The sequence below is a fragment of the Saprolegnia parasitica genome (genome assembly GCF_000151545.1).
Source record: "Saprolegnia parasitica CBS 223.65 unplaced genomic scaffold supercont2.144, whole genome shotgun sequence".
Classification (NCBI taxonomy): Eukaryota; Oomycota; class Saprolegniomycetes; order Saprolegniales; family Saprolegniaceae; genus Saprolegnia; species Saprolegnia parasitica.
Genome location: NW_012156538.1, coordinates 45,294 through 65,026, shown reverse-complemented (window position 1 = coordinate 65,026; position 19,733 = coordinate 45,294). Strand labels below are relative to the sequence as shown.

Below are 19,733 nucleotides of genomic sequence, written 5' to 3'. Positions count from 1 at the left end.
GGTCCGCGTCTGCACGGCGACGAGGCACGGGCCCGGGACGATGCGCGTCGCCGCGTTGGCAAACGGCCCCGATAACGACGCGACGCGGGGAAGCGCCCAGTGCTCCGAGACAAAGTCGACCGAGAGCATTGGCGGCACGCGCGTGATGACGACGCCGCCTGGCAGCACCCTGGCGTGCAACGACGTGAGCGCGGCCTGCGTCGCCTCGTACGACATATCGGCCGTGAGCGCCTCTAAGTCGACGGCCACGTCCGTAGTCGAAGCGTCGGGAAAGATGTACCCGGCGTCTTCGAGGCGCGTGCGAAGCGCAGCTGCGTCCTGCGCCAGCGTCGCTGCCGGTGGCAGTAGCAATGCATCGTCCTCGACGCCGTGGGCCTTGCGGCGCGATGGCACGGTACGCAGGAGCTCCGTCGTAATTCGGCCGACGCGCTCGGGCGTGAGCTCCCAGGCGTCTTCATCGAAGCGCTCGACCTCGTCGTCGCTGCTGTCGTCGAAGCAGTCCCATCCAGTCGCCGCCATCGTGCTGCACGATTATGCACCACGCCAATAATCGGGCACGGTGGTCATCCGGATACAATGCCAGGTATCCGGATAATGAGTGGCATTCGACACCTTTGATGCGCATGTATCCGGATAGATTTATAGGTTACGTTTATCCGGTTATAGCAATGACGTCTCCGTTGCAGCACTTCAACGGCAGAGAGAACGGTCAAGAAAGCAGAAATCTCTGTTGAAATGACCAAGTTGAAGACAACGACACTAGGTCAGGTAGGTCGCAGTCTCGCCTCTCGACGCCGCGGCAACGCAGGCGCAGGCCACGTATAGACAGCGGAGGAGTTCCAACGCTTGGCTTCGTCCGTCAGCGCCATTGCTTGCCTCGTACTAGTAGACGACAAGACAATCGTGGTGACCGAACGCGAGTGCGAGGGAATCCTTGCGATCGGGCGCGCCTTGGAAACCTTTTTGCAGACGTTCTGTGCACGCCGCGACGGCAGGGAATGACTTCTCGCCGAATGCAGTCCAAGCCGTCGGGTAGCTTTCGCTTTTAGCGGCGCAGTGAAGATGCTCGGCCCTTGTTAATACAGGTTGCAAGTCCCTAAAGAAAACGTGTCGAGCAAGGCACTGAATCACGTGGACACCCAGAGCTATACCCACAGCGAGTGCAGCAGCTACTGAATCGCTCTGTGCGACCATGATGCGAGCGCTTCCTCACAAGTCCATTTTGATTTTGGGAGCTCTGGGGCATAACTCTTTGTTCCTTTCCTGTTACTACATTACTATGTGCACAAGATCGATATTCGAACGCGCTCCATGGCGACAACAGACACTGCACCAGAGACCTATAGTAGCGTTCCGATTCCACACCGTTTCGAAGGACGCATCGAGAGGTCGTAACACTACTGAAAGTGCAGCGCTTCCACATTTCCCATGCGGTGTCTGGATCTGCAGTCTGGCTTTTGAGCGCGCTTTCGAGTCTCGAACCAAATTGAAGCGTCGATTTGATGTGGGACACATTTTTGTTCGGATTGCAGCACCACTCCGAGCGAAAGGATGTCTCTTCGAGTCAGGGATGCGCTATTCATTTAGAGTGATACAGTGCACGTAAGGACAGGTTTTTACAGGGTAGGACTTGACGCGGCATGTACGTGTCCAGTGCCCATACTACAAAGCACCGTTTGTGTCCTCTGCACTAGCAACAATGCCTCCGAATGTCCCTATACATTGATACGTTCATGGAAACGTCATGCGATTGCAAACTCCACCCCCTTGCTCGCTCGCAAGGTGTGTCTGCGTTCCGTGCAAAGAATCCAATGGTGATACATTGATACAAAAGACTGAAACAGTGATACTTGAAACTCGTGTTGCCAAGCATGCCCCGTTGAGCTGCTGCGATGGAGCTAGAGAATGCGCGCTCGTAGTAGAGATGAACGGTGGCTACTTGCTTTCGGTGCGGAGGCGGCGCATCGGCGGCGGCGTCGGCGGCACGTGCATGTCCCGGTACAGCTCGCTGCGGGCGTAGTACGCACTCATGGCAGCGCGGTAAGCCTCCATGGCTGCCTCGTGCTCGCTTGCCATTGTCGCTGCGTCGTTTGTTGAGGGCCTTGTCGAAAGCATTTCGCTCACGAGCGACAAGAAGGACGCGACGACGCACGCGGCCGGCCACATCTGCATCGGACCCGACGAATGCACAAGTGAGAGTTAAAACGGAGCCAGCCCACGGCCGACCCTATTGAATAGATAGAAGTACATTATTAACACGCTACTAATAGAGCAGGTGTGTCTACAACTGGCGACGCAGCAAAAATAAATCCACTGCCGTAAAGTTTCGTTCGAAGGATACGATTGATGCTTGTGCAAAGGCGTCTCGATCTTGCCATCAGCGATCCCACGTGGCAGCCACCCCACCCATCGACAAGGGCCGACACAGACAACACCATCGGCCGACATCTTACCGCCACGCGTCGTACCACCGTGGCTGACGGTGTCATGGCTGCGTCGGGCTGCACTGTCGTGTCCTTGGCAGCGATTCGATCGTGGTTGTGCGGACGGGAGGCAGCGTGAATTTTTCACGCATACACAGCACTGTTTGTCCAACGTGCATGCGACGACTTCAATTGGGGTGAGCACCCAAGGATGACTCCTTGTGATCACTGCCTTGTGATAGTGGGATCGTTTCGAGGCTGACAAAAGCTCTTATCGAACTGTCATCCGCTGTGTGCATCCATCGATGCCTCGATGGTTCTGCACCAACCTGCTGACCGACCTTGACGCTCACTGTTCTTTTGTACTTCCTCGTTACGACGACGTTCGGCGCTTCTCAAAGTGGCCATCGTGGTGCTCGAAGGCAATTCCTAGTGTGCTATCTCAATGTACTGGGAGTTGGGGCGTCGCAGCGGAAGCTTGCGCAATTGCGCTGTTTACTTGACAGTGGTTTCTCTACGACGAGATTGAGACAGTCACGCCGCATTCGTCCCAGGAATCTCCAACGATGGTGGCCAAGAATCGATGATGTCCATGTAATATATTCTCACAGGAGGTGGTGTTTCGGTGGCGGAGCACTTGGTCATTTGACGCCCCCTTTCCACCTGCCTTGCATGCTTTTGCGCTGCAAAGCTTGTGTTGTGTCCTCGCCTGGGTTGATCCTTGCGCAGTGCTACTGCTATGTCTCTTCGTGATTAATGAGTCCGACGCGCGAAGGGCAGTTTGCCAAAGATTGATAATAGCACGACTCGTGGATGGTCGAAACAGCCCCACTTGACATGGATGGCAGTGCCGTGGGTAGCACTTCGGTCCTTATCAGGACATTGGACCATGATCCGTGCACAGCACATCGCAATCGGCATGGCCGTGAACTCTACCGCGACGGATTGAACGCCAATGGCGACCGATGAAGAAGGCGTCGTGTCGAGCCGTCTCGTTGGTCCAAAATCAAATCGGTTGCAGTGCAACTGTGCGGATTGACATCTATACCAATGGGGTCAAATTCCTTCACGAGCAACGCGGGGTGCCATATATGAACGTGTTTCGCGTCATCTTGGTTGTTACAAAGAGTTCATATACGTAGAGACTGGCAATCTCCATCTTCTTCATTCGCTCGCCAGGCCGTGGCTGCGCAGGCGGTGGTGCGGGGACTCGTCTTGCTCTTCTGTAGTCGTCTGGGGGACGCGATGTAGTACCATGAACACACAAAATCCCAGAGCATACGTTCGCCACACCACTTGCATCTAAAACTCCTTTTGGCCCACAGACAAGACTGGTTAAGGTGAGATCGGAATGGTTCACATCTCACTCCAACCAGTGTGACTTGGACGTAGAGTTACGCGACTGACTCATACGTTGAGCTGCGCCAACCGAATCAGACTGCAGAGATGGAAAAGAGTAAAAGAGTCATTTGCCTTTTGGCGCCGAGCGATGCACATCGTTTCCATCGTCTGCGCGCTCTCATCGGCAATGTCCTTGGTCAGCGACATGCTCGCAACAGGGTCGTCCCATGCCTCGACAACGTCCCACAGCCAAGACGCGGCCATCGAAGCGTTGCGCGACTACCGCCGCAAGAGCCAGCTGTACCAAGACTTGCATCTGCCTCCGACGCCGCCGCCGGCACAGCGGACGACGCGGGCGATTTGAAGCTGCGTGGAATCGAAATGGAATTGTGAGTTCCCAAGCAGTGTAAAATAGTTGGATTATAGGTTTGTTACTCAAAGGTTTTGTGTTGTGCCAGAGCATCCTCGTCCAGTGCCAAGACAGCGTCAGTACCGTGCGAGCCTCCAAACTAAAGGCAACAACAACCTGTTGACGCTCCGAGCGCGGGAGCTCTTGGCACGGAGGTATGTCTGGTTCCTGTCATGCGTTTGCAGAGTGACGTGGGTGCGAGAAATCTCAAAGGTGGCATCATTTTGGCCGGGCACCCTAAAAGTCAGATTGGCGCCAATCCAAAGGCTCACTCGAGGCTGCGATGTCGATTCGAAAATGCGTCCCCAAGAGGCATGAGTAGCATGCAGTGGTTGTGGGAGTCGTTACTACTATAAGCGACCTAGTGCTTCTTTGCCCTTGTGCGTCGGTCCTTGGATGGCACCGAGTCAGGGGTGTCCGTGGCCTTTCGTCTGCGCGTGTCCGTTGCTGGCGACTGCGCTGGTGCCGTGTCGTCCAGCGTCTCCCGCTGCAGTGCTGCATCCAGATCCTTCTACACACCAGAGTCCCACGTTCAGATTCCACATCGGCGCCAAACCGGCACCTCTTTTTCAGCCATGGCTGCGTGCGCGGCTTGGAGCTGGGCGGTCAGCGCTAGATGGTCGGCCGTGAGCTGCTGTAGAATCTCATCTTTGGCCCGCAGCCGCGCCTTGAGGTTCTACGACACACGCTACGCATTTGCGCCACACGAGGTCAAGTCGTACCATATTGGCCAGCCGGAGCTCGGCGGCGAGGCGACCTTCGCCGATCGTAAGGAGCTGGGTCGAGTCGGTCCCGAGTAAATTCTGCTGCTGCGTGAGCCACGCGTGCTGGAGTGCTGCGTGGCCTTGCAGCGCCCGCCGAAGCAGCCCCGCTTGCTGCTTGAACATGAGGTCCATCTCGACGCTCGACATGGAGAGAACGGCTTGGTCCGCCTGGAACGCGGCGAGCGCGTCGTTGCCGTCGAGCTGCGCGAGGCCCGAGAGCGCCGTGAGCACGTCAATCCCGTCGTGGAGGGCATGGTCGACGGCAGGTGTCGCGAGCCGCGGTCCGCTTCGTCCACGGCCACTGGCGGCGCCGCAGCGACCGGCGGCGCTACATCCACAAAGACGGGGGCGCTCGTAATGTACGCCGTCCACTCGTCGAGCGTCCGCGCGTCCGTGTGCACGTAGCTCGCGCTGCCAAAGGGCGTGCACTCTTTTCGCCACGGAATCGGCCACGCCATCGACGCTTGCGCAATGTGCGCCGGCTGGTCGCCAAGTCCTGCGCCCCGGTGATGATTGATACGTTGATACATGGATCTGTTTACCGGGATCGTTGGCGTCCAAGAACGGTTGCACTGCGCTCAGTTGCGCCGCGTACGTTTTGAGCTGCTCGTCCACGACCATGCCAAGGCTCTTGGCGGCCTCGACCAACGGTGCGGAGCGGTTGTTGATGATGGCGAGTGCCGTGTCCACAACCTAAGAGACCATAAGAAAGGAGATGCTGTTGGAGATGTTTCGAGGGTATCGAGTACCTCGCGGATATCAAACGCAAACGTGAGCGCACTTTGGTACTGCAGCGCGCGGATGTTGGCCATGATCTGGAAGAGGTCCAGGACGCGACCGTCTTCGAGGCACGAAGGCCGGTCGACGCCAGGCAAGAGCGGGCCGCAGAACGGGAGGCCTTGCCGGTTCGTTGCGACAAGCGACCAAATGCGCTCGAGGAACTTGGCGAGACGCACCTTGGCGACAGGGCACACGCAGTGCGGGCACATCAGCGTCTTTTCCCGGCGACTCATCTTTGTCAGCGCGGCGTTCTAGTCGAATCCAATGATTAATACATCGGATACTGGATACCGGATCGAAATGGATTGTGTACGTTGGGCAAGACAGCCTCGTCGATCGCGAGCGGGCAGCGGAGGCAGTGCCACATGGTCGACTTGGCGCCGAGCTCTTCGCGGGCGCCAGAAATCGCGCACGTGTGGCGAGGACAGACCCACTGCGTCTCGTCGTCGACGGGAAAAGGGTACGCGCCGAGGCAGAGCTGGTGGTACACCTTGGTGCAGCGGCCAAACTCACACACGACGAGTTCGCCGCCAAGGCCGCAGAGGAAGCAGCGCTCTTCCGACTCGACGTCGTCAAGCAGGGGCTCGGTCGTCGTCGGCGGCGACGAAGCCTTGGTCTTTCGGCCGTCGGGCTTGCGAGATTTGGACGCATCCGATTTGCGCGTCATGTGCTTGGCTTCCGGCGTCGCCTTGGGCTTGGTTGTCGTTGGCGACGTGGCCTCGACGGCTGGCTTTGGCTGGCGCTTGGCGCAGGTCGGACAGAACCAGGATCCCTCGGGCACCTAAGATCGGCTGAAAATGAGTGGCCACGCCGCATCCTGCATCGTCGAACGGTCGTCAGTGGCGGGTCGAGGCAGGCCATGTGAAACTCCTTCTCGCAGCTTTTGCCGTCGCAGACGAGGCGCAGACCGTCGCCACCTTTCTTAGTGCATCCGCTGCAGGGCACATCGACCTCACAATCCTTCTTCTTCTGGATGCTACAAATACGTGTAAGAGGTCGAGAAGTCGAGATCAAGGACCGCGAGCGTACATGCGCTCATAGAAGGGCGTCGCATTGATGGCGGTCGCGGTCACGATCGCCTGCTTGGCCTCGCCGAGGCCCTCTGTGTACTGGGTCCAGATTTTGGTCCCTTTCTTGACCGACTTGAACGACGGGTGGTCGTCGACAAACGCGTGCAATCCGTTGCGCAACGTCCAGCCGCTACACGCCATGGCACGTTCGTGAGCGTACGCATCGAGGGCGCGTAGATGGAGGAGCACGTACTAGTTGTGCGAGCCGTAAAAGTAGACGCAGATCTGTCCCTTGCGCTGGCGGTGCGCCACGTGGTCGACCCATTCTTCGAGCTCAACCATCTACGACGTACATACAGGAGACTGCTCGCGCCGCCAGGAAGGCCATCGACGGTGCGTACCCGTGCCGGCCAGAAGGGATGGCTTCCGACGCGTGCCAAGACGACGCCAAAGTTCTCGTTCATCATGGCGCGCATGTCTTCCTGCGTCATCGCATCTGCATGGCGCCATGAGCATCCTCGTCTCCATCTCGATGGGCGCGTACCAAAGTAGTCTTCCTCGTCCGGCGTCAGCATCGCGGCTTGAAGCGCGTCGGCCTCTCGGGTGGCGCTCGGGAAAAAAATGGCACCTCCGTTTCGGCCGTAAATATTATTATTGCGCGATGTGTCCGGATAATATACAAGAACAAGCTGTTTAAAAACAAACCAACGTGAAAATCCACACCGTGTTTGTAGCGACCGAGATCTAGGGTGGGCGGTTCCGCAGCTAGCGACGCGGCGCCGGCGCGGCCTTGGTCAAGCGCGTGAAGATGGCGTCGACCTGGTCGAGCATGAGGTCGTACGCGCCCGAGCTCGTGAGGCCACGGTGGGTCTGCTCGTTGAGCCCGCCGGGGGTCGCGGCCTCCTCGGCCATGTCGTGGAAGGCTTCGGTCGACACCATGCCCGCGTCGGCCAGCGACTGGAAGAAGGACGCGACATACGCGCGCGACGCAGAGTCCTCTACGCTGGCCATGAGCTCTAGCCTCGACGATGGAGGTGGTGTGCGTACCGACGCCGTTGTTGACGCACCACTGTTGGAGGTGGCCGCACGTTGCGTAGAAGAACGAGATCATGGCCGTCATGCCCGTCTACCAAGGACGAAGTGACGCGTGAGGCGATAGGAAGAGAATGGCATGTAGCGTACGAGCGTCGTCACTTCGCTCTCCGTGTCGACCATGACCGGCGTCCCGATCTGCAGCAAGAGCTGCTCCACGTACGACTGCTTGGGGTACGCGAGGATTGGACCCGTGCGACGCGACGAACTCGGAAGCGGGACCGTGCGCACCTAATGCCACCACGTGAATCACGAGCGCAACGCGCAAGGTTCTGCGTACCACGTTCTCCTTGGGCAGACGCACAAGCTGCACGAGCTCGTCGTACGGGATCGTGGCCATCATCGAGATGACCGTGACATGCGACGGGAAGTGGAGCGCCGGCAGTTCCTAGCTCGCCGCCAATGTAAGAGAGGCAGTACGATTGCAGTGTACCTGGCGCGCAACGTCCGGGAGCAAACCAATGAAGATGACGTTGGACGCATCAATGACGGCCTGGTTCGTGGCCGCAATCGTGACCTTGGCCGGGAACTTGGCCTGCAGCGCCTTGGCCTTCTCCGTCCCGCGCGGGCTCACGAAGATGGCCTTCGGCTCCCACGTCGACTTGGCGGCGACGGGCGAGCAGTAGCCCGTCATGACGGCGCTGCCGATCTTGCCCGTCCCGAGGAGACCCAGCACCACGTCGTTGCCCAAAGCTGCCATGCTCTTGTGTTGTTGGTAGCCGATTCAGAAATGGCGTTATCCGTACACCCGGCCCAACATCCGGATACGCGACACGCGGATCGCCACAAGCACCTGCGCGCCTCGAGAGCGAGATCGCTCCTTGACACAGATGAACGACCAACGCATTTCGTCGCTAACTTACCATTAGCTTGGTGCGCTGGTGCTCCTTTATGGCGTCCATCGACTACGTGTATAAACGACTAACTAGAGTCGTGCTAGCGGAGGTCGCCTTTGGTTTCTTTTGGCGGGCGCGGGGCAAGACCATTTCCGTCACAAACTGCTCGAGGCGCTTGTGCAGCGGAATGTACGGGTTGCAAATGACATGCTCCGTGAGCACGGCCAGCGCCTACATGCATGAGATATACGCTGTTTTGTTTCATTGTATGGTACCTCTTCAAACTCGGCAAAGTCGATTTGGAGCTCGTCGTCGGTCGTTGTCGTGCTCACTTGCGTCTCGGTGTCGTCGTACTGCCGCTGCACAAGGATGAACACCTGCTTGACGATCGCGTCCGTGACAAAGAAGCCCATGAGCTTGCAGTCTTTGGCCAGATTGAGGAATTCGTTGACGTCGAGGGTCGTGCTCGACTTGCTCGCGGCCGTCATCTCCTACACACACCTCTTGTCATTCAACGACATGTAAAATGTGGCGTACGTCGTCTGTCTTCATGTTGGAGTAGTACTTGAAGATGTGCTGGAGCGGACTCTTGAATTTCAAAAAGACGGCCCGCACCTAGTACACCAAATAAATATGGTCATCCAGAGCAGAGAGAGGTCGTACGTCGGGCGAGTGCAAGAGCAAGCGGAACGCTTCGGGTTGCGACCGACTCGCGTTGGGCAAGACGCACGTGTCGAGAAGCTCCTGGATCCGCTCTTCAAAGACCATGCTCGGAAACTTTTTGTCCGCGACCAAAATCAGCGCATGCACAAAGTCCATCGGTGACATTTCGCGCTGCGCCGTGCCGTCATCCCTACGTCATTCTCCGCGTCAGCGTCATTTCACATACTAGTACTATGTAGCCACGCACGGGGCCTGGACGCAGTGGTGGTAGATGGCGTCAACGATGGGCAAGTGCACCTTCTTGTCGACAATGTTGCAGTCCTTGCACACACATGGCATGGGCGTCACGGTCACCTCTCAATACCTTGATGAATTTGATGTACTCTTGGAGACTCATGGTCGCCGAGTGGCCGCGCAAGGTGCTGCAGCTAGTATACCACGTGTCATGACGCTACGTGCGCGCGCAAGGCGGACCTGTAGTGGCGGAAGATCGCGTGGAGGTCGTTAAAGTGCTGCTTGAGCACTTTTTGGATGCCGAAGACGCGCGTCATGACCTCCGTGTCCGAGATGCTGCGATGGCGCGCCGACGGTTCGTCCGAAATGAGCCGGCGAATCGCATCCGCGCTCACGCTGGTGAATTTACGAATCGTGTCGGCGCGGCGCTCGTCGACGATGTCACCGTCGACGCCGCGGTCGCGCTGCGACAACATCTGCGCGCCATCATCATTTCTATCAAAGTATCAAAGTATCAAAACTACCCGCCACGTAAAGCACAAGATCTTGTGCAGGAGCTTGGAGAGAACACCGGCACTCTCGTTGCTCGCGCACACGAGCGACGTCATCTCTTTCTGGAGCAGCGTGTGCAGCTCTTCGACGCGGCGCATTTCCTTGCCGAGCGTCACGACCATCATATTCTCGGCGCCGAGCGGATCGTCGGGCATGCGCTTCACCTCGAGCATCAAGCTCCGCACCTAGCACGTCTGCTTTCAAAGAGACAAGTTGTCCGCAACGCACACACCTTTTTCCACGCCGAGACGATTTGGAGAAACACCTTGCGGCACTTCTCCGTGTTGACCTTGGAAAAGTGTCCGCTACAACAGTTGCCATAAGTTTGCAACGAAGAATATATAAGAACGAACGGTGAGAGGGTGAAGAGGACGCTGATAAAGACGGCGTTTTCAAGACCGCGCTGGGCCGCGATCGAGTCGGCGGTGACAATAGCGGGGATTTTGACGTCGCTCGAAGACTCGACGCGCAGCGATTTGTTGAAGCGCTCAATGTTGGCCAATCGCTGCTCGACATCGATTTCGTGCACCATCTAGCCTCGCGTTGAGCATGGACAATCTTTGTCCAACATCGATGTACGTGGGTGTCGTAGTCGAGCGGAAACAAGTGGTGCAAGAGCGTCGAGAATTTACTGCCGTCGGCCAAGTCGTCGGTAAAGTTTTTCAGCTACGCCATCGATCGACCATGGTGTGCAAAAGTGGACAAGTTGTCTACCATTCGGTCTTGCGGTCGCAGCACAATCTTGCTCTCCTCGAGCTTCATGCGCGCCCAATGCAGCAAGATCGTGTCGACCGGCTTGCTCAGGACGTTGGTCAAGTGCACGTCGTGGTACCCCGTCGTGATCTTGTCGATCTGCGCGTGTTCCTCGGCAATCTACCACTACGTTTGTGTCTTCTTGAAAAAAGACAATGTGTACACGCCGGGAGAGCTGGCGCAACTCGGCGCCATCGTACTGCGTCTCGAGCGCCTCGAGCGACTCTTTGCTAAACTGAATCACGGACGACTCGACCATGCGCGCCATCGCAAACATGCCTTCGAGAAGCATCTTGTTGACGCGCCCGCCGCCGCCGTCGTCCCGCGGCTGCTCGTCCTCGTACACAATCGTGTCCATGCGCTCGTATGCCGCGGGCGGTGCCGTCATGGCCGAAAGAAGCGGTGGATGGTCTTGCGCTGGCGCTGTCAGACTGCCCCGCATCGTGAGCTTCAAGATGCGAATTTGGCTCTCGAGGTCCTGGACCCGCGTGATCTACCATCGCGTTTCCAGCCCAGGAAGCAGCTTGTCCGCATGATGTACCAAGTTGGAGTTGGTGGTTGTGAGCTGATCGACGTGCATTTGTAGCTTGGCGATCTTTTCCGTGGCGCTCGTCAGTTGTACGTCCTATAACAACCCACACACATACGATCTCTCTCATTGATACAAGGAAGCAGCCACCTTGCGGCTGAGCGACTCGGCGGTGACAGACAACATTGTCTGGTAGTTGGCCGACTCGCGCTACGCAGCGTACATGAGTTGTCGCACCAACCGGTCGGCGTACATAGTAGGCGCGGCGGAGTGCCTCGATGCGCCACGCGCGAAAGGTGTCGCGCACGGGCCCGCGGTTCTTGTGTCGAAACGTCCGGTCCACAAACTAGACGACAATCATGTGCTTGCAACTAAGTAATCAGACAGGTGTACGCGTCGAATGCGCCGCCGCCGGAAGACATAGTAGGCCCACTGAAAGTATAGAAAGTGCAACAACCGATGCTTCCAGATGCGCGTCGTGCCCTGGATGACGCGTTGGATCTTGCCGAACCCTTGCTTGCGCGCCGCTGTCTCGTTGTGCTTGCGCGTATTTTCTTCGAGAAGGTCGACGCACGTCCGGCGCAGTCGGCGGTATTCCTACACCCTTGTCTTCTTGATACTGTCGCGGATTCTGGAGACGTACGGCAAAGTAAGGCGCATAGCGGTCCACGTTGAGGCGCGCCGGCGTCACATCTGCGTCCTTGCGGTGGTAGATAGCCGAAAGAAGCACTTGTAGGAGCTGGTGGATGATGCCGCCAGACGCCCCGAGCCGGTCTGCGCACTACGACCCGTTTTTAGCAAATATCGATATCCACACGTCGAGATACCCGCTGGAGAAGCGAGCTCGCGACCGCCGTCACAAAGAGGTTGGGCTGCTCCAAGTACGCGGCCATGCGCTGCGCCTCTTGGAGCTTGACTTGGGCATATCTATCACCACGAACAAAAGTATTCGAACCAACATTGTCGATGGAGCCTACAAGGCAAACGAGACAAACGCGTCCTTGGTTCGCGCCCCGTGGGAATCCGTGTCGCTCGGGTCGTCGTGGGTCCACTTGGCCCACATGATTTGCTGGAGAGACCCATCGTCGTCGGCAATGTTGTTGTACGGGAATAGAATGCCGGCCTCGTCCCGCGGGTCGATGCTGGTTGTCACCGGCGGCTTGGGCTTGGCACCACCACGATGTGTGCCAAACGGAGCTTCAAACGCTCTTGGCTGGACCAAAGGCGACGGGTTGGGAGGCAGCCGGCGGTGCGTCGAGCTGGCCGTGGCTCTAGAAACACGCCCTCGAAACTTGACATCTCCAAAGAATGCAGCCTACGCGTGCCGAGGGAGGGACGGCCGAAGCGGCTCGCGGACCTCGGTGGCTTTGGCCAAGCTCTCGCGGAAGACGCGCGGAAGCGATGTCGTGGGAAAGTGCGGCTCCATGCTTGCATGAAACCGATTGGAGACCTCGAAAAACCCGTTTCGTTGTTGTGTGTTTAAACGTGCTGGCCCGCGGAGTTTATTCGGCGCTCGAACGCGACGCTGACGTTGCGCATGAGCATCGCGATCGTCATGGGCCCGACCCCTACGTCGAGAATGCGTTTAAACACGTTTAATAATGTGGGCGAGGCGCACCGCCAGGCACAGGCGTAATCGCGCCAGCCACGCCCATGGCTTCGTCAAAGCACACGTCGCCGACGACCGAGGACGCACCGCCGTCCGAGACAAAGTTGATGCCAACGTCGATGACGACCGCGCCAGGCTTGAGCCAGCTCCCGCGAACAAGGCGCGGGACTCCGCAGGCGCTAATGACAATATCGGCCATCCCAACGAACATTGGAATCTACGGTCGCATGAGCCGTCGACACGCCTCCATCATCGATGGGCAGAAGGTACGTTGCCAGTGCGGGAGTGGCACGAGATGACCGTCGCGTGGCGCTTGCGCAAGAGCATGCCCACGGGGTTGCCGACCAAGTCGCTACGCCCCAGCACAACGACGACCTTGCCTTGTAGCTCAATGCCCTCCTACGGCGTTAATGAGGGGCTGCACAACGTTAAAACACCGACCTCGTCCAGCAGCTGAAGAACGCCCTCGGGTGTGCACGCAGTAAAGTGCGGCGTGCGCCCGCGCATCGAGAGCTCACCGACGTTGAACGGATGCAGCCCATCGACGTCTTTCGTCGGCAAGACGGCATCGATGACAGCCTTCTCGTCGATCGTCGGCGGCAGCGGCAGCTACGTACTATGAGGTCGTCTCCCATGGATGACGTCGAGAGACACACCTGCACCAAGATGCCATCGATGGACGCGTCGGCGTTAAACGCAGCGATTTGGTTCAAGAGGTCCGCCTAGACAAGCCATGAGGATGACGATGGCAAGTGGATCAACGTACTTGGGCAACGTCCATGGGGAAGAACCGGTTCACAGACGTGATGCCAACCTCAAGGCACGCGCGTCCCTTGGCCTCGACGTACAAGCGCGAGTCCTTCCGGTCGCCAACCATGATCACACCGAGCGATGGCCGCTACATAGTCCAGCATGATGAGCAGGAGCGACGCAAGCATGGCTGGTACCGCAGCCGTCGTCGCCGCGATGGCATCAATCTACAGAGGTGCTTAGACGATGGACATGGCATGCGTCTACCTTGGCCTTGACCTGCGCACGCATCTTGGAGGCGATCTGCGCGCCTTGGATGACCCGCGTCGCCACGCCCATCTTCACTGGTGTTTGCGAATCTTCGCGCAGTTTCGCGTCCAATTCGGCATTGTAGGGTTTAAATGCGGCATATTGGGCGTACGGTGGCCAGGGAACGGCAAGGTTGTCCCATGCAACCGTCGTGCAATCGATCGAAATGCAAGGAGCCTTATGGAAGTGTCTTGCGCACAGACGTCTGCATCTCGCAGTACTGACGACGGCAATGGGCAGCGACCCTATTTCCCGCTCGCCGTCTTTAAAGTGGCATATGCCGAAAACACACTTGACCTCTATCATCCAATATTATCATGTGTGGCGAGTATATCGAAGCTAGAAAGCGAAGTTTAGAGGCCAACGGTCGAAGTTGATAGGCAGGTCGCACGATGATTGGCTGGAAAAAGGTTGGTGCGGAAGCCTTCAGGTCGGCCGGTCATTTTGGAATGCGATCAGTTGAGATTTGCAGGTGTCGTAGACTAGTCGACGAGTAGAACGCGCCCGATGACTGCCATTATCTCTAGAATTACTCTGAAACACAGGAGGATATTTATCCTGACGAGGGCCACACGAATCACTGAATCTAGATTGTAGTCTAGCAAGGGGAATGAAAATGATAGACCTAATGCTTACATTTGGAAGTGCCGTCTGATTATGTTGCACATTTTGACGATACTAAGCTCTCTGATACATTCCCTTTTTACTATTACCATTGACTCTACCTATTCACACAGTAGTAGCCATCGCAGAGTTGTCGAGCTAGACGAGAAAGAAAGCCGTGCAGTCCGCGTGACTACAAGTCCTAGGACAATTGAAGAGGCTCCACGACCTCCCACCCATCGTCATCGCAATCATCGTCGGCACCGCAGTTGCCCTGCGCATTGGGACCGTGCGCCTCAACATGAGCATTAAAGCGGGCGCTTGTCATGCTCGGCTCAGTGGCGACGTCTGCCGGGTGCGACGCATCGCGAGGATGGTCAAACCATGCGGTTTCCTAGACGAAAGACAGTAAGAGCCCGAGAGAAACTTCGCCAAGCGGAGTCTTACGGCCGCCTCGAGGTACGCGTGGAGAATCTCCACAATCGAAACATGTCGGCGTCTTCGGCGTACGTCAGTGGCGACACATCGCCCTACAACATCCTTGGCAATGAGACCTCGTTTATCGGTTTCAACACACTACCTTGCTGATGTCGCTGCTGGCGCCGCGCTCGAGGAGCTCCAAGACGTGTCCGACGCGCGTGGTTTCGTCTTCAATGCAAGCAATGCAATAGTAGAGCGCCGAGCTCTCGCCGTCCTAGAGCTCTAGTTAGTCGATCACACGGACATGTATTTCTCCATCGTAGTAGAACCTCCATGCACACGGGGGCGCCGGCCTCGAGAAGTTCGTGCGCGATCTCAGGTTGGTTGCAAATGTAGGCAAACATCAACGGCGACACGGCAATCTACGCAGCTGTGAGTTCGAGCGACTGAATGATGCAATGTCGGACCCCCCGAGGCCCCCCCGGGAGGGGGCGCACGCTGGGTGGCAGTCTCCCCAGCGCGAAGATACGCTGCCGCGTATGGAGTACATCCGGGGCGACAAGTTCCTTTACGCGGGCGACGTCCCCGTCTTGGATCGCAGCAAAGAGCGCGGGGAGCTCGAGCCAGTTGACGCTGGCGCTGGCGCTGCCGATGAGGTGTTGCATGCGGCCGCTGTCCGAGACGGCCGCGGCGGCCTCCTCCATAGCGGCTTTCTAAAGGACAAACCATGAAGACATTGCTCTTGCGAAGGAGTTGAACCGCCATCGGTGGGATGTATTCCTGGCGGGCGATGAGGAGCCGCACAAGGTCATAGTCGCGACGCTGGATCGCGCAGACCATTGCCGTGGCGTGCTCCTAGAACGCTGTGTTCAATGCACCGCGCAAGAAGTATACGACCGCACTGGAGATGAGCTCACGTGGATGTCGGGTGCTGCGCCGCGGTCGAGAAGCTCCAACACATGCGTCATGCGATCGATGGCGTTCTCGACGTGGGCGATGCAAGACGCAAGCACCGTCGTGTCAGAGTCCTAGTACAAGCACAGTAGTGTATCTGTCGTGGGCGTCCAACGCATTTTGTACCGTTGACGGCGACGCGCCAGCGTGCAAGAGCAGCAGCGCCACCTCTGGCTGGTTGCAAATGTACGCGTAGCCAAGCGCTGAGACTACCGCCCGCTACGTAAGAAATTGGCTTTGAAAAGACGACGTTTTCGTACATTGAAGAGATCGCGGCGCTCGACGGGCACGCATTTCAGCAGCGCCTTGGGCGTGTCCGCGGCCACGAGGAGGCGAGTGATTCCAACATGGCCGAGCTGAATGGCTGTAAAGAGTGGCGAGATCCCAGACGCCTACAAAATGTTAGGCCAGGACATCTAAGCTGAGCGAGTGTTGTACGAGGTTGAAGGGTGACGCGCCCCGCTTTACGAGCTCCGCAACGCAGGCTTCGTCGGCGTCGGCCACGGCCTTGCTCAACGGCGTGTGAAAGCTCTACGCAGGTCGTGTTGACACATCCGTCCGCAACGATGGGACACGATGACCTTGTCGACAGCCTCAATGTTGGCGCCATGCGAGAGGAGGATGTCCAGAAGGGACCAGTACCGCTTTGCGACGGCGCGGTGAACTGCAGGCGACAGCGCCGCTTTCTAGAGCATTCCATGAGAGAGGAGTCATACATCGACAGACCATGAAGCGTTGTTGGTGGAGGCGCTCGAGGAGGGAGATGGCAAAGCCGTCGTCGACCGCAGCGGCAAGAACGTTGCAGTCGGATGGGTCGTCGGCGAGCGTGATCTCGCAGCGCTGGTGCAGCACGAGCGTGACACCGTCAAAGTAGAAGAGGTGGCCCGAGATCGCCGCGCCGGGACTCTGATCGATGCCCACCGCGGCGTCCGAGAGAAGCGTACCCCACTCGATGACCCAGAGGTGGCTCGTGTCGGCGGCCACGGCGCCATACGTGGCATCGTGTACGACGATGCGGCCGTTCGGAAGGTCGAGGCACTGCACGAGGCGCAGGCTTGCAAACGCGGTCACTGCGTGAAAGCGCAGGTGGAACGCGAGCTGGTGAAGCCACATGAACTTTTTCTGCAGACGAAAGACGAGTGTGCCGCTGGTTGCGTCGAGGTACTCGTCTATCGTCTGCGCGCAGACGTCGCAGCCCACGCGACCCAGCGGCGACGTGTGGCCCGTCTTGATGACGTCGAGCGTCGAGAGCAAAAGGCAACGGCTGCGCCACGGCGCGTAGTAGCCCAAGCGCTGGTGCGTCGCTGACAGAGCCTGACTCAGCAGCAGCGGCATGATGAACCAAAAAGCAAACTGACATTTGTCAATTGCCACAATCCATCGGCACGGAACTGTCTCCGAGCAGTGTGGCCAATCGAAACGCTGGTGAATGATGGTGATTGTCAAGAATGATTGCTGTTTTGAAGGCGCGTCTGCTGAGAATCTCGTCGTGAGCGCCACCCCGACGTCAGTAATACCGGTACCCAATGCACGAATGTTATGCTGTCGGTAAAAAATTCCTTGCGACTTTCAACGTCCATCGCACGCGACTGGACTACACTCGACTGGCCTGCGCAAGACGTGGTCGCCACCACGGTGTTGGAGCCGCCTGCATGGATGCCACATGCTACCACGGGTCAACAATAAATTGACCCTTCCGTTGTGCAAGACACGCGAGATCAAATACGGTCGCTATCGCACTGCAAGCCGAACGCGCGATGGGAGAGGTATACACTGGGTTGCAGAGTGGGGTCGATGCGTAGGATGTTAGATCGGGCGCTTCGCATCGAGCCTCTCGGCGTTTTGCCGGAGCCACTTGAGATGCAAGACGTGTTCGATAGACGTGTTGTCGACTTCGTCGCGTTCGTAGTGTTCCAGTTGCAGCGTGCGCAGCATGCGTCCGTCGTCGTCGCACTCGATCGCAAGGCGGTGCAGCATCGGCCGGTACGATACCTAAGACCCATGTGCAGCATTCGACCAACGATGACTTGTCGTCGTCGTACGGCAATTGGGTCCTCTGCCATGCCTGGATAGGACACTAGCAACGCAACCGTCGTATACGCACGAACGCGGATTGCGTGGACGATGGCGCTTGGCTTGACCTACAGCAGCCAGAAGCAAGTCACTTGTGGTGCCCGTCGTGGAGGACGCACGAGGCCGCTTTGTAGATCTCACAGGCGGCGCCCAAGGCTAAAAGGCGCTTCAGATGCGTAAGCTGCGCGTCTTCGTCCGTGAGGTAAGCGACGCAGTAGTAGAGCACACTGGTGTGCCCCGTGGGCTACACGCATACCGTCGAGCGATATACCCCTAGAGCTGCGGTCCACGCACCGGTCCAAGGACACTTGCGCCGGCGTGTAAGAGCGCTTCTGCGATCTCTGGTTGGTTGCACCGGTACGCATACATGAGGCCCGAGAGGTCTCTCTGCACGCGCAGTCAGGGCGAGATGGATCGACTCATGGACGGCGTACGCTGTCAGGGTCGATTCGATTGGTGGGCGCGATCGCGTCGACGACGGCGCGTGGATTGTGCTGTAACATGCACGTCACCATCGAGAGTTGTCCTAGCTGGATGGCTCGGAAGAGCGGCGAGCTACCGTCCGTCTACGCGCCATCGCTCGTCATATCCGATACATGTGCGATGTACCTCCTTGTTTGGCGCCGCGCCGCGCTGGAGCAGAAGCGCTGCCATGGCCTCGGCGTCGTCTTCAACGGCAACAAGCAGCGCCGTGCGGGCCTTCTAATCTTAGTCAGCCTCGAGACGTAGGCGGACAGATACCGCATCATAGGTGTCGACGGGCACGCTGTGATCGAGCAGCAGCGAGAGAAGCGTTGGGTAGCGCTTCCGGACGGCCTCGTGCAGTGCCGGCGGCGGGTGCGGCCACTACCATGTGCACATGTCATGACGAGCTGATGCAAGGAATAGATGGCACCGCGAGGACGCCACGATGCAAGCTCTCGAGCACGAGGTGGGCAAAGCCGTCGCGCACGCTGTCGCAGAGCCGAGCACTCTCCGCAGCTTGGTCAAAGAACCACACATCGACCCGCATGTGCAGGAAGAGCGAGTTGCTTTGAAAGACAAGATGTCGCTTGGCACGGTCTCGAGCAGATGCAGTTGACGCTCGAAGAAGGCGGCGCGCCACGGAAGGCCCCAACGGTGCGTCACGTGCGCCGGGACAGCGCCGAGCGATGTGTTCACCACCACGACATCGTTGGGCCCAAAGTAGAAGCACTGGACGATGCGCAGGTCGGCGAGGCGGGCGTGGCAGTGGACCTGGAGCTGGAGCGACACGTTGGGCAAGGCCACGATCGACGTTGGCACATGCAGCTGCAAACGCCCCATCGACGCATCCAGCGCGGTCGCCATCGTAGTGTGGCACGCATGGCAGCCTGCCTACGCACGACAAATCGTAAAGACCTGTGCTCATCGTACACCATGGGAATGGCGTGGAAGAGCGTCTTGGTGTCGTTGACGACGCGGAGCTGGCGAAACTCGAGGCGCGGATCGCTCCACGGCGCCAAGAAGCCTACGATCGATGTCTAGCAGGCGGTTGCAGAGTACTCGCCGTACCGTAGCGTGGGCCCGAAGACGCGCACGCCTCTGCTATCGTTAACCCCATGCCAGATTGCTGCACGGAGATTGCGCCGCGCGTGCATTGCGTCAAAT

The 19,733-nt window shown here is 58.2% G+C and overlaps 7 protein-coding genes across 7 annotated transcripts; all 7 read right to left on the bottom strand.

Annotated features, from left to right (window-relative positions):
- Positions 1 to 15: 15 nt before the first annotated feature.
- On the bottom strand, positions 16 to 519 carry SPRG_14951 (hypothetical protein; the record flags this gene model as incomplete). Its single annotated transcript, XM_012354073.1, has 1 exon — positions 16 to 519. A coding segment is annotated over one exon (504 nt), but the record flags the coding sequence as incomplete, so codon positions are not given.
- Positions 520 to 4,474: 3,955 nt separating this feature from the next.
- Positions 4,475 to 7,334, bottom strand: SPRG_14950 (hypothetical protein). Its single transcript, XM_012354072.1, has 11 exons — positions 7,272 to 7,334; positions 7,129 to 7,223; positions 6,981 to 7,069; positions 6,747 to 6,917; positions 6,549 to 6,693; positions 6,031 to 6,498; positions 5,687 to 5,968; positions 5,480 to 5,630; positions 4,896 to 5,433; positions 4,736 to 4,849; positions 4,475 to 4,684 (listed from the first exon to the last, which is right to left on the bottom strand). Coding segments are annotated over exons 1-10 (1,971 nt in total). The 5' UTR covers positions 7,303 to 7,334; the 3' UTR covers positions 4,475 to 4,684; positions 4,736 to 4,848.
- Positions 7,335 to 7,396: 62 nt separating this feature from the next.
- On the bottom strand, positions 7,397 to 8,547 carry SPRG_14949 (hypothetical protein). The gene is made up of 5 exons (XM_012354071.1): positions 8,253 to 8,547; positions 8,100 to 8,207; positions 7,910 to 8,050; positions 7,775 to 7,853; positions 7,397 to 7,725 (listed from the first exon to the last, which is right to left on the bottom strand). The coding sequence occupies exons 1-5, from the start codon at positions 8,517 to 8,519 to the stop codon at positions 7,493 to 7,495; spliced, it is 828 nt and encodes a 275-aa protein (XP_012209461.1). The 5' UTR covers positions 8,520 to 8,547; the 3' UTR covers positions 7,397 to 7,492.
- A 177-nt stretch (positions 8,548 to 8,724) lies between these two features.
- SPRG_14948 (hypothetical protein) lies at positions 8,725 to 12,819 on the bottom strand (the record flags this gene model as incomplete). The annotated part of the gene is made up of 21 exons (XM_012354070.1): positions 12,706 to 12,819; positions 12,364 to 12,657; positions 12,214 to 12,313; positions 12,030 to 12,167; positions 11,780 to 11,983; positions 11,640 to 11,732; positions 11,537 to 11,596; positions 11,399 to 11,482; positions 11,021 to 11,350; positions 10,819 to 10,977; positions 10,684 to 10,770; positions 10,458 to 10,636; positions 10,337 to 10,409; positions 10,077 to 10,289; positions 9,793 to 10,028; positions 9,683 to 9,746; positions 9,566 to 9,639; positions 9,319 to 9,508; positions 9,193 to 9,270; positions 8,931 to 9,146; positions 8,725 to 8,886 (listed from the first exon to the last, which is right to left on the bottom strand). The coding sequence occupies exons 1-21, from the start codon at positions 12,810 to 12,812 to the stop codon at positions 8,725 to 8,727; spliced, it is 3,141 nt and encodes a 1,046-aa protein (XP_012209460.1). The 5' UTR covers positions 12,813 to 12,819.
- Positions 12,820 to 12,865: 46 nt separating this feature from the next.
- SPRG_14947 (hypothetical protein) lies at positions 12,866 to 14,121 on the bottom strand (the record flags this gene model as incomplete). The annotated part of the gene is made up of 8 exons (XM_012354069.1): positions 14,013 to 14,121; positions 13,943 to 13,972; positions 13,762 to 13,893; positions 13,652 to 13,717; positions 13,437 to 13,604; positions 13,266 to 13,394; positions 13,005 to 13,212; positions 12,866 to 12,954 (listed from the first exon to the last, which is right to left on the bottom strand). Exons 1-8 carry the CDS (start codon positions 14,082 to 14,084, stop codon positions 12,866 to 12,868), a joined length of 894 nt encoding a protein of 297 aa, XP_012209459.1. The 5' UTR covers positions 14,085 to 14,121.
- Positions 14,122 to 14,981: 860 nt separating this feature from the next.
- Positions 14,982 to 17,366, bottom strand: SPRG_14946 (hypothetical protein; the record flags this gene model as incomplete). The annotated part of the gene is made up of 12 exons (XM_012354068.1): positions 14,982 to 15,051; positions 15,105 to 15,187; positions 15,238 to 15,351; positions 15,407 to 15,499; positions 15,545 to 15,790; positions 15,837 to 15,932; positions 15,980 to 16,105; positions 16,158 to 16,250; positions 16,292 to 16,423; positions 16,470 to 16,562; positions 16,613 to 16,717; positions 16,758 to 17,366. 12 exons carry the CDS (start codon positions 17,364 to 17,366, stop codon positions 14,982 to 14,984), a joined length of 1,860 nt encoding a protein of 619 aa, XP_012209458.1.
- Positions 17,367 to 17,837: 471 nt separating this feature from the next.
- SPRG_14945 (hypothetical protein) lies at positions 17,838 to 19,686 on the bottom strand (the record flags this gene model as incomplete). The annotated part of the gene is made up of 11 exons (XM_012354067.1): positions 17,838 to 18,023; positions 18,074 to 18,172; positions 18,220 to 18,348; positions 18,399 to 18,491; positions 18,539 to 18,670; positions 18,714 to 18,806; positions 18,846 to 18,950; positions 19,000 to 19,166; positions 19,223 to 19,460; positions 19,502 to 19,593; positions 19,638 to 19,686. 11 exons carry the CDS (start codon positions 19,684 to 19,686, stop codon positions 17,838 to 17,840), a joined length of 1,383 nt encoding a protein of 460 aa, XP_012209457.1.
- Between the last annotated feature and the right edge of the window lie 47 nt (positions 19,687 to 19,733).

Coding starts and splice junctions, on each gene's coding strand:
- SPRG_14949 (XM_012354071.1), bottom strand. CDS start 8,519: ATGGCAGCTTTGGGCAACGACGTGGTGCTGGGTCTCCTCGGGACGGGC. Junction 8,208..8,252: donor TCCCGGACGTTGCGCGCCAG/GTACACTGCAAT, acceptor GCGGCGAGCTAG/GAACTGCCGGCGCTCCACTT. Junction 7,726..7,774: donor GTGCGTCAACAACGGCGTCG/GTACGCACACCA, acceptor TGGCCAGCGTAG/AGGACTCTGCGTCGCGCGCG.
- SPRG_14950 (XM_012354072.1), bottom strand. CDS start 7,302: ATGCTGACGCCGGACGAGGAAGACTACTTTG. Junction 5,969..6,030: donor ACGAGGCTGTCTTGCCCAAC/GTACACAATCCA, acceptor GGATTCGACTAG/AACGCCGCGCTGACAAAGAT. Junction 5,434..5,479: donor CTTGGACGCCAACGATCCCG/GTAAACAGATCC, acceptor ACCGGGGCGCAG/GACTTGGCGACCAGCCGGCG.